This window comes from Pavona decussata, unplaced genomic scaffold, assembly GCF_977016875.1.
Source record: "Pavona decussata unplaced genomic scaffold, jaPavDecu1.1 SCAFFOLD_13, whole genome shotgun sequence".
In the NCBI taxonomy this organism is placed as follows: Eukaryota; Metazoa; Cnidaria; class Anthozoa; order Scleractinia; family Agariciidae; genus Pavona; species Pavona decussata.
The window spans coordinates 2,427,501-2,442,116 of NW_028145436.1; the positions used below are offsets into that span (position 1 = coordinate 2,427,501).

Here is a 14,616-nt window from a genome sequence, read left to right on the forward strand (position 1 = left end):
GAAAAAGACTCCATTGATGATACTTTTAGAGGTTGTCATTTCTCAAGATTTTCATTCAACTGGTTATCAACTGGTTCAATATAGAAAACAAGATCAAGTTCAATCCGTCTAGCGAAGAAAGACTGTTCGGCATCCTCTCGGACTTAGATGAAAAGGTACTAGTAAGGAAATTCAATTATACCATGTTATATATGAGATACTATATTTACGCCAACATACTACACAACAAACCAATTCTCCTCCAAGACTTCGTTGATAAAATGATAATTAAATACAGAATTGAAATGCTATAAAATAGGAATGAAAAATAACTCCTCTGACTTGATCAATGGAACTTATTACGTCTTGCGTTATTTCCTTTTTTTTTGGTGTTTATGTGGGTGTGCATGTGTGTGTGTGTGATGTATTAGAATTGTAAGTAGTGTAAGCATTGTAATTATTAGTAGTACGAGCATTGTATGGATGGTATTGATAGTATAGCTTATATTGTAAATGGTGCAAGTACAGTGAATATTGTTAGTAGTATTTAGTATCAGTAGTGTTTAGTACTGTAAACATTTAATATATGTCTGTAAGGCAAATAAAAAAATATAAATAAAAAAAATGCATCTCTCGTTTACTTGACGCTGGTATTCCAGAAAATTTCGTCACACAGTTGAGCGGTCACAAAAATTTACAAAGTTTAAGCTCGTACAAGTCGGCCTCCCTCGCTTATCCTGACTAGTCCCCAGTCGTCTCTCTTGTCTCGCGTGATGTCTCGTGTGACGGGGAGAGCGCAAAGGGTGATGGGAAGGCGGAAAGGAGAGAGAGTTTCTTTCTTTCCCTTTCCTCCTTCCCATCACCACTTGCGCTTCGCTTTCTTTCTTCCCATCACTCTTCGCGCTCTGCGTTTCCCAACAAGAGAGACGACTGGGGGCGAGTCAGTCGCTCATCAACGACAAATGTCGGATACGCTTCGAAAGCAAGTTCCTCTTCCAAGTTCAAGCGTTCACGATCCAGTTTTTCCTTTCAACCATAGCAACAGTTCGTTGCTGTGTTCAGTTTCAAACCAGAGCAGTTTCAGCGTTCAAGTGATGCCGCACCATTCATTCTTCGCGTCGGCAACCATCGGATCAATTTCAAACTGCGTATTTACTGTTCACCCGCGAGATCCAGCCGGCAGCACTGAAGAAAATGTAGCGAAGCGACCAAGGCTGGATGGCAGCAGCTAGAAAAACTTTTCCGTTGTATTTCCTTCACATTTGTTATTATTCCATTCACATTTTGACATGTGCTGTAGGAAACACCGCCTTTTAATTTCCAAGTAAACAAATATTTTGAGTGCTGTAAGTTCCTCACTTTTCGCAGCAGTTTTCGTCGGATAATTCTTACTTCAATTGTTTACTATTTCGAAGACCATTTACTTGTAAGTCTTCATGTTGTTCATGTGAATTAAACTTGTAAAACTGTTGGTTTTTGTTTGCAATGGTTGTATCGCGTGCAAGCAGCCAGGAAGACTGATTTGACGCATTACAATCATTCGTGGCAGTTGACCGTTCCGCTTGACTTCAACTAGTTTTGTTTGCCGCGCGCCGGATTAGCCTCAGAGATATAATAAATATCTTACTAACCTCGTTTTCTCGGTCCGTGCTGTAAGTTACGGATCCTCGTCTCCCCCCCTTCCCCCCCCTCTTTGATTTATGGCCCAAGCGCGAAGCGCGCGGGCCATAAATCAAAGGGGAAAAAACTCGGTCCGTAACTTACAGTACGGATTATTCATTCTTAAACCTAGGAGGTTTAGAGATAGCACTATATCGTTTAAACGCATGTTTCCTCTACCTGTGGGGTAAGGTTTTCATCAGTGCTAAGGTTATTAGAATATTAAGCTGTTTTGATTTGTTCCTGTAGGTTCAGCGAAGAGAGGTTGAATCTCATCTTCAGTGTGCCACGAGACTTCATCTTGACTTGGCCTGTGTAAAACTCAGTTACACCCAAGAAGTCATACGAAAACTTGACGAAAAGTTCGATACTCTGGAAAACAAATTAAAGCTGTTTGAAGAGAAAGCTAAAACTGAAGACTCTAAGAGAACTACGCTAGAAAAGAAGATCCATACACTTGAAGGTGGCGCCAAGAAAATAGGTTCATTGGAGAAAAAACTGACTAAGTTGGACAAGGAACAGGTAAACCAATCCAAGTGCTACATATGAAACAACTCCTCGTACTTTTCTTGAGAAATCCACTCCAACAAACTCTGCTCTATTTGCTCACTTAATTGTATCTTTACTTACTTGTTAATTAGAGAGTAGTGTAAACCCAAAACCAACTAATTACTCTAGCCAATCACAACAGACTTACACAACGCAATGAACCAATCAGATTTCGAAGAAAGTACATGTAACTGGTACCAAGTGCAGGTACACGCGTGCCATTAAGACAAGATTGGCTTTGGTTGGCTTCCCATTAATCGATACAATGGTGTAAACATTGATAACCAATCACAGAATGTAGTAAAGACAAAACCAAAGCAAACGAAATTAATTTCGACAGTCAAATGAAAACTGGTGTAAATGACTAATTAATTAATTTTAGGTCAATGAGTCGAACAAGCTAGTAAGCCGGTCGTCGTCGCAAAAAAAGCATCTTGGAATACAACACCAAATCGTTACTCATTATTTTACTTTTATTTTATTTTTTTTGTAGGTTAAACGAAGAGAAGAGTTTGGGGAACTTGAGGCGAGATTCAATGCTACAAAAAATACGTGGAAAATTGACAACTTCAGTGAACTCTTGAGAAAAGCCAAGGCTGAAGAAGAAATCGATATATCCAGTGCTCCATTTTACGACTATGGCTACAAATTTCGATTAAATTTGAAGCCAAATGGCTACGGCGCTGGAGAAAATACTCATGTCGCGCTATATATAAGAATAATGAAAAGCAACTATGATGCTATGTTACCGTGGCCTTTCCATAAAAAAATAACTCTTACGCTGATCGATCAACAACAAGAAGAAAAAGACAAAATAAACATTGTTGAGTCATTTATAGCTGACCCAAAATGTCGCAGTTTCCAGAGGCCTGAGGCAGATAGTAACAAGGGTTATGGCGTTTATACATTTGTATCACACACTGATCTGAGAACCAGGCGCTACGTAGTGGATGACGTTATTTTCATTCAAGTTAAACTCGATCCACCACAATAGGTTTAGTTGTAATTCAAAAACCCCTGAGTAAAACAAAATTCCTGGATTCTTATGATCTGATAATTGACTATGCGATACTAGTGTGGTAAATCCGTGTTTTATAGTACGATCTCTTTCTGCTTTTTTTTCCTGATTCCTAAAACCTCGAATATTGATTGGGCTTGAATGACCTCCATCTACCTAGATAGAAAATAGTTGCTCGTAATTAACTGTATTTTGTATTGTAATTTGTAATGTGTGTAGTATAGTAATAATAATAAAAAAAATGAAATGAAATGAAAAATTACAACTTTCGAAGAACATCGTTACAGCACCTAAATCCTAGCTCTTTCAGAATAAATATTAGAAACTTTTTGTCGAATAGGATTATTCTAATGGAATGATATTCCTATTTCTATCGGTAAAAAAAAACTACAAAATTATTTAAAAGGGCATTTTAGCAGTATTAATTTTCTCAGTGTTAATCACTGCTTCACCGACTGACATTTGTAACATCTGTATGGGTGTTTCCTCGTTTCCTCTCTTGTATTTTTGTTTCATTTTTATCTTAGAAAAAATATGTAATCTAATTGAAAAGGGCATATAATTAATATAGTATAACTATATCTCGCCTTCTCCATTTCTTTCGTTATTGTAAACTTAAAAAAACAAAAACAAAATCTATATTGGTTCATGTTTTGGGATAAATGTTGGTCCGAGGTGTGGCTGTTTAAGCACGTAAAATGTTATCCCAGCAGATTAAAGTATGTTAGCCCTAGGTTACGAACCAGGGAACAAAAACTATCGGCGAAAATACAACAGTCCTTGGGCTTTTTTTATTCGTTACCTGTCTTCTATCAGTGTACCTGTAAATTATTGACGTGCAATATATGAAAATCCAAATTTAATCTGCAAATCATAGGGTGTTTTATTAGAAGCCCATGTCGTTGCACTTTCCCAGGGTCCGGCTCTTATTCTTCAATGTTAAGAATCTGAGCTCAACGTTTCATGAAGTCTTTGCTGGCTAGTGATTCATGGCAAGATACCATATAGTCACCCACATAATCCTAAACCTCCATATAGTCACCCTTACCTTACCGTGAAGTATATGCCTTTTTGCCTGGCCTTCCATCGCATTTGACATAAAGGATGTCCAGACTAGCCAAAGGAAAATCCTCAAATTGCCTCCTCGGTTTTTTCGCTTTTAACTATCTCACCGACGCTGGGCCATGGCCAGGGCTTTAACCTGCACGCTTTAGTCCAGCTTTTTCTGGGGCACACACTGATTTCTGCTTTTTGCTTCCTACTTGCTTGAGTTCGTTTAAAGGAAACAACGTAATTTGCTCCAGCCAATCATGAATTTATTTAAACTTTGTTGCAACTTTTTGAAACTGAATGCTATACCTATTGCATTACGTTTGGGCAGAAATGCTACAATTCTCAGGGAAAATTGAGTATAGGCCATCACGTGGCCAGGACTGGGTGTGTTATAGGGAGCCCGGTGGGTAGAGGCTCACAAAATCCAAATCCACCCATATCAAGCAGGGGCGCGGCTATCCATTTTTGGTAGCTCGGGTGGGGGGAGGGGGAAAGTCAAGTAGGCCTATGATTTGTTCAATTCATACTTTATTACAGCTTAGGGTGGCTTGTATATACGATAAAGCACTTTATTATAAAATATCCTCACGTCATGAATTCTTGGCAACTAAACGTGATCTAATTTGAAGTTATAACGGACTGTACAGTGCAATCCAGTACTATTGGACTAAATGCCGAGCTAAGTATCTCAAGTCAAGTTTTATGGGAATCCAAAGTTTAGTATCTTGTTCCTCTTGCCGCAAGGCTCATGAGCCATGCATGGCCTCCCCGTCAATGGTCATGTCCTTGTACACGTGCGCATTAGAGCAAGAGCCGAGAGTTGTTCTATCTTCATGGTTGCCCGCACATAAGTCTTGACTCTACGTATCGTGCTAAAACTGCGCCCAGGAGCTGCAGTTGACACAAGCATCGTGAAAAGGATCGTGAGGATGGTGTTAACGTTACGATAAAGAGTTGGATTTATGCAGGCGAGAGTGTCAGCCACAGTTGCTGTTCATTCTCTAGTTGAATGAAGCCACTTTTTTTCCGGCACCGCAACATCTCGTTGTTGTAATCTCTCTTGTCGGTCAGATCGTTTGTGTACGCATACATCTTATCTTTGACGTCGTTGGTTAATCACTGTAGTCAGTTTTTTGGGAGAAGATACTGACCTAGGATAGGAAGCGATCCTCCTGTGATAAGAGCCTGTCGTTCATTTCTTGAATGAAATGATCAATAAGAGGGAGATACACAGCTCTTTTCCAGTAGGACTCTTGGTTTGTGGCTGGGACATTCACCCTGTGTTGCTACCTCCCACTTTTTCCTGGCATGCATGGCTCAATGTTAAACTTAGCTGCAATTATGCTATTTCCCCCACTCATACACTTCCTTCCAAAGCGACGGATCGCCTCTCTCACTGTTTTCATGATATTTATCACGACTCTTGCGATTGCTTCTTGGGCTGCCACGAGGAGATCTACGTTCTTTCGTTGCAACATAGTTAACAACGCAAGAGCATGTCCTTTCCAACAGGAAAGGACATGCTCTGTTGTTTGTAAAGCAAAAGTAAGATCAAACTGGTTGAAACGCTTTTCAAACTATTTTCAGTTTTTCCAGAATCGAAAATTCCGCGAGAATATATATTATAGACCTTTTTCTTCGGAATTATTCTGCACAAAACTATAATTTTGTCCTAAAATATCGTAATGTTCATTTCGTGTCTTAAAAAGTAAAGTTATCTCACGTTTTTGGTGTAATTTCAAGACTAAAAGTATATTTTAGTTTATCCTATTTTTGAGGAACGCAATTTTTCAACTTATCCTTGTTAGTTCTAGTTCTTAAAACTGGCAGACAGACAAAAATTGTAACTTTTGAGCATGGCAAGTTTCTCGATTTCAGCGGATAGCTAAGTTTGTGCCCCAGTAATTAAGATTCTAACTGACCCTTGGTTTCAGATATGATGGTTCTGTATTCACTCAGAAACTAAGGGTCCGAAATTCGGACCCTTGGTTTTCGGTCCGCTTAAATCGTGCAAAACTGATGTAATATTACATTCACTCAGAAACCACGGGTCCGAAATTCGGACCCTTGGTTTTCGGTCCGCTTAAATCATGCAAAAGTGATACAATACTACTTTCACTCAGAAACCAAGGGTCCGAAATTCGGACCCTTGGTTTTCAGTCCGCTTAAATCATGCTAAACTGATACAATACTACATTCACTCAGCAACCACTTGTCAATCCGCTAGAAACTTGCAAAATGCAATGCTAAATTTATACAGAAACCAAGCTTCCATACTTTCGGACTTAGCTATAATCGTGAAAAAACCGCAGTGCCGTGTAATATACATGTTTGTCGCAGAACGCTCATTGAGGTCAGGGTTTAGCAGAGTTCACGTCTGGCCAACAACAAAATAGTAATAATATTAATCTAAAAAGATGTTCTCTGCCCCCAGACGGCTTTCTGTCCCTGGCCAAAGTTCATTACATGGCACAAAAAATTATACTTGATACGAGGAGACAGATGAAGTCACATCACTTCGCCGGTAATGAGGTCAACCACTTGTGAATACGAATACTTCTCTGAACGAACAGCTGCAGTAAGCCTGAAAACGAAATATCAAAACAACAATTCAGAAATGAAAAATGGTAAATCAGCTAAACCTACTAAAACGCTAAATCTTCTGTGCGATGAAAAACAGCTCGACTCTGTTTAGTGAAGTGACTTTCATGGCTTGCAGATGACAACGCATTTACAATTGCTTGGCAAAGGCCACGGACGATATAAACGGTATGTATGTCTCCTTCATACAAACTGAATTCATGACGAGGGGTCATCGAAAGGCCGGTTTGTCTCCCCCTTAGAAAGAATGGCATAGAAATATTACAAACACCTCAGAAACAGGAAATCAAAAACCTAATACGCGCGCGATTTGAAAATGAATAACGGCTTCAGTAAAGACTCAGTATAAAAAAAATTTAAACAGACGCACAAAAATTGACCTGAGAGATTTCCCTTATCGCCGGTTTGAGTACATCAAGTACCATTTACAAGTGCTAGACTTACAATGTGAAAAGGAAACTTTATAATTACCTTGAGTACGGCATAAAAGGCCAGCGTAAAAATAACAGCACTTTGCCATCAGCCATGATAAATGCCGTTCGTTAATGTTCGTTGTCTCTCGTCTCATCTGTCGTGTATTACATGAAGTAGCAACCTAGGCCGAGATTATTATGGGATTAGAGTAATAAAGAGAGCACATGGTTGACTAGTTGTGTGTCTTTCTCTGGGCTAGTTTCACGGCTAGCATTCCTCTAATTTATGTATTAAGAGGATACGACATTGGCGACGAGGATAAGTACGGCACAAGATGTCTTCAAGCGAAAATGGCGTTTCAAATTCGATTCCTAAGTTCGATTGTCACTCGGATCCAGCCACGTTGGGACCACGATGGAAGCGATGGTCAACTTCTTTTGAACTGTTCGCGGATGGCAAAGGTCTTATTATCACCGAGGGTACAAATGCAGCCACGAAACAACGGAGAAGAGCTATGTTACTCCATTTCGCAGGCCCCGATGTACAAGAAATCTTCTCTACTCTCGCGGACACCGGCGAAGCAACCGATTACGCAGCAGCTGTAACAGCGTTGAATGGGTATTTTCTTCCTAAAGTCAACTCTGCTTTCGCTCGCCAGAAATTTCATCGACTCCAACAAAAGGAAGGTGAGACTGTTTTGCAGTTTGTAACTCGATTAAGGAAAGAAGGAAAGGACTGCAATTTTATTTGGTGCAGACTTTGACAACCAGTTAAGAGACGCTGTCCTGTGCAAATGTAGGTCAGACTATGTGAGACGTAAATTGCTTGAGGAAAGGGAAGAGCTAACCCTTGCCCGTACGTTAGCACTCGCAGAACAGTGTGAAAGTGTAGAGCACCAAATGTCTCAGCTCAGTATGAGTGAACCGAGTAAAGTAGATGCAAACAGGGTTTATGAGAAAGCTGGGAGACCCAAGAGCAAACAAATGAGTAAAGGGAACAAGGGCAGAGAAATTCATTGCTATCGTTGTGGGTCAACTGGTCATCTGGGCGGAGATTCAAAATGCCCTGCTAGAGGCCAAACTTGTAGAAAATGTAAAGGGAAAGACCATTTTGCTAGTGTCTGCAAAACCAAAACAAAGAAACCAGGAGTTAACCAAATCCAAGAACAACCACAAGCCAGTGGGGAGCAAGTTGATTATGCTTTCAGAGTTACGGATAGAGTCCAGTCAAACATGCTTAAGTTGTCTGTAGGTGGGGTAGAATTAGAGATGCTGGTGGACTCTGGAGCCACCAATAACATTGTTGATGAAGAAACTTGGGAGCAATTGAAAGCTAAAAGGATTAAGTGCAAGTCTGAAGCTGCCCCTGTTGACAGGAAACTATATGCTTATGCATCTAACAAGCCCCTCCCAGTAAAAGGTCGTTTTACCTGTGAAGTGGTGGTTGGCCAAGGGAAAGCTCAAGCTGAATTCCTAGTTATTAAAGGAAAGGGAGTACCACTCCTTGGCAAGGATACTGCAATGAAGCTGGGTGCGTTGAAAATAGGTGTCGACATCGCTACGGTTGTTGAAACCAAGCAGATACTGCAGCAAAAATTCCCAGAAGTGTTTGGTGGAATTGGAAAGCTGAAATCTAAACAAGTCACATTACACATAGATCCAGCAGTGAAACCAGTAGCCCAGCCGCTGAGGCGAATTCCCTTCAATTTGCAAGATAAGGTGGAGAGAAAGGTTCAAGAATTGTTAGACTGTGACATCATAGAAGAGGTCGATGGGCCAACGCCATGGGTGAACCCAGTAGTAATCATTCCGAAGGCGGACGGTGATATTCGTCTCTGCATTGATATGAGGAGAGCAAATGAAGCAATAATACGGGGTCGATACCCCATACCAACCGTAGATGAGTTGCTGCACAACATGAATGGCTCCAAAGTTTTTAGCAAGTTAGATTTAAAGTGGGGATATCATCAGCTGGAACTTAGTCCCGAGTCACGCCAGATAACCACCTTTGTGACACACAAAGGCTTGTACAGGTATAAGCGCCTTTTGTTTGGTGTGAGTTCAGCAAGTGAGCAATACCAACATGAGATATCTACCGCCTTGGCTGGAATAGAGGGAGTCGACAATATCTCTGACGACATCATTGTACATGGCCCAGACCAGACAACTCATGACCAGCGCCTTCACAAAACTATGCAACGTCTCAGACAGCATGGTTTGACCCTCAATGTTGACAAATGCCTGTTCAACGTGGACAGATTGGTTTTTATGGGCATTCTCCTCTCTGAAAAAGGAATTGGCCCAACAGAGGAAAGAGTAAGAGCTCTGCAGGAGACAAGAGAGCCAACGACGGTCAGCGAAGTACGAAGCTTCCTGGGATTGGCTAACTACAGCAGCAGATTTATTCCTCATTTTGCCACACTCTCAGAACCACTGAGGCAACTAACCAGGAAAGATGTCCCATTCCATTTTGGAGCTGAGCAAAAAGCTGCTTTTGAGTCATTGAAGCAAAGCATGGCTGAAGCAGGAACACTCGCATACTTCGACAAGAATGCACCAAGCAAAGTCATCGCAGACGCGAGTCCTGTTGGCCTTGGAGCCGTGTTAGTGCAAAGCCAGGATGGAGCATGGGTGCCAATTTGCTATGCAAGCCGCAGCCTCACAGAGTGTGAACGCAAATACTCCCAAACTGAAAAGGAGGCCCTTGCTCTTGTTTGGGCATGCGAGAGATTCCATGCATACATCTATGGAATGAGGTTTGATCTGGTAACCGACCACAAACCGTTGGAAGTCATCTATGGTCCCCGTTCCAAACCCTCAGCCCGAATTGAACGATGGGTAATCCGTCTACAACTGTACAACTTCCGCATTGTGTATGCTCCAGGGCAAAGCAACATAGCTGACCCTCTCTCCCGTTTGCTAAGTCGGAACAAAGCAACGAGTTATGAACATGGCGCAGAAGAATACGTCCGATTTGCAGCCATCAGTGCTACACCCGCAGCCCTAACTACAAGAGAAGTTGAAGAAGCATCTGCAGTGGACGAAGAGTTGATAGCTCTGAGAGAAGCAGTTAAGACTGGTCGATTTGAGAAATGCAAGGCTTATTCGCCAGCTGCAGGTGAACTGTGTGTGATCGGGCAACTAGTCCTAAGAGGTACCCGTATTGTACTGCCAAGTAAGCTAAGGTCTCAAGCAATTGCCTTAGCCCATGAGGGACATTTGGGAATCGTAGGAACAAAGCAAAACTTGAGAAGCAAAGTATGGTGGCCTTGTATGGATAAGGCAGCAGAGAAATTTTGCAAGTCTTGTTATGGATGTCAACTGGTGACACGTCCAGACCCACCAGAGCCATTGAGGTCTACGACATTACCAGAGGGACCTTGGCAAGATCTGGCCATAGATCTTCTAGGACCACTCCCATCTGGACACTCGATACTAGTTGTTGTTGACTACTATAGCCGTTACTATGAGTATGCGATCATGACATCCACTACCACTGTGAAAGTAATCGACAACCTAGAAGAGATTTTCAGTCGCCACGGTCTTCCCACAACTATCAAGTCTGACAATGGACCACAGTTCCGCTCAGAAGAGTTTCGGGAGTACTGTAAGCAGAATGGAATTGTGCATCTCAAGACTACACCCAAATGGCCCCAGGCTAATGGAGAAGTTGAAAGGCAAAATTCCTCCTTAATGAAGAGAATTCGCATTGCTCAAGCTGAAAGGTTGGACTGGAAGAAGGAGTTAAGAAGATATGTGACCAAGTACCGGGGTATTGACCACGCGACTACCGGCAAAAGCCCTGCCGAACTGTTGTTCAATCGGAAGATAAAGGGGAAGCTACCAGAACTACATGCTGATTATCGTCCAGATTTGGAAATCCGTGACAGGGATGCAGAGGTTAAAGCAAAGACCAAAGCGCATGCCGATAAGTTTATGAATGCGAGACCGTCTGATGTTCAAGTTGGTGACCAAGTACTTGTGAAGCAAGAGAAGAAGGATAAGTTCTCCACACCATTTAATCCATCACCATTCCAAGTTGTAAGCAAGACAGGCAACAGTGTCGTGGTAGAATCCCAGGGTGGGACCCAGTACTCAAGAAATACTTTCCATGTAAAGAAGTTTGTGTCAGAGACCCCTATGTCTGCAATCAAAGCACCATCTGCTGTTCCAGGCGAATCTGCAGTAGGAGACACATCCTCAGTACCTACCACAATACCAAGTCAAGCTACATATGAATTGACGCCAGTGGCACCCGCCACACCATCAAGTATACCTTTGACCAGGATTACACCATTAACACGAGCAAGTGTGAAGAATGAAAATGAGGCAGTTCCACTCCATAAGGATGTTGTAGTTGATCAAGCAACAGTGCCTAGTACCCCAGCAAGACCGAGTTATGAAAGACCTCAGAGACAGAGGACACTGCCACAGAAATACAAAGACTTTGTTATGGAATAGTGGACTAGTCACTTATGAGTTTACCAAGTCGTTAAAGCCAAAGACTAAGTATTTGTTAAGGACACTCATCGAGAGAAAAGATACTGTTTGAACTTACTAACCTTGTTAAGTCATTAGTTGCGTAAGAGTCTTCGTCTTTGAATTTCATTTAAATACGTTTTGTTTCTGATTAGGTTTAGAGGACTGTTACTCCTTGTTTCCTTTAAGAAAAGGAGGGATGTCGTGTATTACATGAAGTAGCAACCTAGGCCGAGATTATTATGGGATTAGAGTAATAAAGAGAGCACATGGTTGACTAGTTGTGTGTCTTTCTCTGGGCTAGTTTCACGGCTAGCATTCCTCTAATTTATGTATTAAGAGGATACGACATCATCGAGGCCATACGTTTAGCTCAGCAGCTTTTCCATCAAACAACATGACATTTTCCTGCATTTTTTCGAATGGAGTTAACACCAAAACGGAGCCGAATAAACCACTGAAACCAGCTCAGCTTGCCAACGACGAAAATATAATTTTGAACCACACAATCCCAACCTGTCAAGAGTCCGGTTGTGCGTCATGGCACGTGATCTATGTAGAGTCACGTAGTTTGCACACAAACTCTTCAAATTGTCTCAAAAAAGATATTTGGGCACACCAGTTATTTCATTTTACAAGGTCTAGTGCTTTTTGCCAGTAAGACACGGCTATGGCCCTTTTATTTTAAATCTAAGGGGGGAATCAAAATGTCACAGAACCTTGTGTGACTCAAATACTGATACAAAGAACTCCCTATTAACGTTATATTGTGGTCATTTTTGGCGGTCAGATCGTTGCTATTACAAAGGCCATTTCATTTACTTTTGTAGCGTGGTCGTTACGTTTTGACCCGCATTCTCATCAACTCAAGTAATACAATTTGGAGTTTCCAATAGCATGGAATTCAACGAAAAAGTGAAAGCGAAAGACAGAGATTATTTGGATTTACACGGCCAGATTTTGGAAGGAGCATGGACAGTGCATGGAGCCGTCATGTTCGTGCTGGGATGGACAATAGCATACCGATAGACTAGTGATAGCAGCGTTCAAGATTCAAGTCCGTTACGAACGGGAGAAATGGCTATGTTTCTTCTGGTATGTATCACTTTTCGAGTTGAAAACAGTATTCAGTTGTGTTTGCTTTACTTTAAACAGCTTCAAAAATAGATTCAAAATACGTGGATGTATTTATATTGGAGCCTAGACTCGGCCTAGTTTTGTATCGCTGGACATTTAGCAGTTTTTTGCCTGTTATTCCTGCTATCGATCGGGTTTAAGAGAATTTGTCCTCGTCCATGTTACATTTAATTTTGGAATAAAGTTTTTAATACGTTCTTTCTCTTTTTCTTTCTTTACGAAATGGAGAGAAATACGTTCCAGTGCACTAACATGCAGAGAAGGTGGTTAAATAAGACACCCGCTGTTGTCATCCGTCAAAGACAAGTCTGAAAGGAAGAAAATGTTTCAACTGATGCAGACAGTTTAGAGCAGCTGTTTAGAAGTCGGAGAAAATATGTTGACATTCTCAGTAAAAATGAAATGTCTCCTTTGTTCAGAATTTACCTTGATAAATTGAGACACTGTACATTTATCTTATAGAAGAATAGGCCACCACCAAACAGTGTCGCCTTTAAATGTCATCCATAATTCTCCTTCGATGAGATCACTACTTAGATTAAATAGTGTGACAAGTCTCTCTTAGTCCTTTGAGCCCCCAGTGGGGCATAGGGCCGCAGCAATGACTTCTTTCCACTTGTCCCTGTTCTTAGCGGTTGCCTGCGCCTCTCCCTATGATAAGCCCATCTCCTTTAGCTCATGTTCAGCTGTCTTCCTCCAGGTGGTCTTGGGCCTTCTCCTCTTTCTTTTGCCTGCTGGTGTCCACCTAAGGGCAACCTTGGGTATCCTCTCTGGTGACATACGTAAGACATGCCCCAGCCATCTGAGCCGGCGTTTCTTTATTTCTTGCTCCATACTCGTACACCCGGTCTTCTGATACAAGTCGTTGTTAGAAATTTTTTTGGGCCAGAAGATGTTTTCAGATACTTCGCAGACAGCTGTTGTGAAAGGCATTGACTTTGTTTATGTCTCTCTTGACAATTCTCCAACAGTCAGAGCCATAAAGTAGCACAGATTTGACGTTGCTGTTGTAGATGCGTACTTTGGTACTAAGGCTGTACTGTTTAGACCTCCAGATGTTTTTTAGTCTACTAAATGCGCACCTGGCTTTGTTGGGCCTGGCCTTGATATCATTCTGGGCACTGTTATCTGTACTGATAACACTCCCGAGATAAGTGAACTCTTCAATGTGGTCCAGAGGTTCTCCGTCGATGTTAATTGTCCTTGTGGGACTTGAGTTGACACACATAATTTTGGACTTCTTTTTGCTGATATTTAACGCTGTTTTCTTGGAGTTCATATTGAGATCGTCTGACATTTCCTGAAGGTGAGTAGTTGTTGAGGAAAGGATGGCAATGTCATCAGCAAAGTCAAGGTCTTGAAGGTGAGAGAAGATTGTCCATTGTATTTCATGGGTACGTAGGGAAGCAGTTTGTCGCATCACCCAATCGATTGTAACAAGGAAAAGAATAGGCGAGAGTATACAGCCCCGTCGCACTCCGGATTTAACTGGAAATGCTTCTGTTATTGTGTTTTCGAGGATGATACTGCATTCGAAGTTAACGTAGAACATCTTAATAACGGTGATAATCTTAGGTGGTATTCCATATGCTTGGAGGATTCTCCATAAGCTCTCGCGGTGTATGCTGTCGAATGCCTTCTGGAAATCGATAAAGTTGATGCAAAGAGGTGTATTCCATTCAAGAGACTGTTCCAGAATGTTGCGTAAAGCAAATATCTGGTCCATAC

General features: G+C 41.6%; 1 protein-coding gene across 7 annotated transcripts in view; it reads left to right on the forward strand.

Annotated features, from left to right (window-relative positions):
* LOC146487865 (TNF receptor-associated factor 4-like) overlaps positions 1-14,616 on the forward strand; it is a 133,477-nt gene that overhangs the window by 67,373 nt on the left and 51,488 nt on the right. For 4 of the 7 annotated variants that reach the window (XM_085128096.1, XM_085128089.1, XM_085128081.1 and 1 more), the window contains exon 7: positions 1,888-2,160. The exons of 1 other annotated variant lie outside the window; for it this stretch is intronic. In XM_085128096.1, the coding sequence (XP_084984222.1) occupies positions 1,888-2,160 (273 nt within the window). The remainder of the gene's footprint in view (positions 1-1,887; positions 2,161-14,616) is intronic. 2 more of the 7 variants (XM_085128111.1, XM_085128103.1) reach the window with 1 other exon arrangement.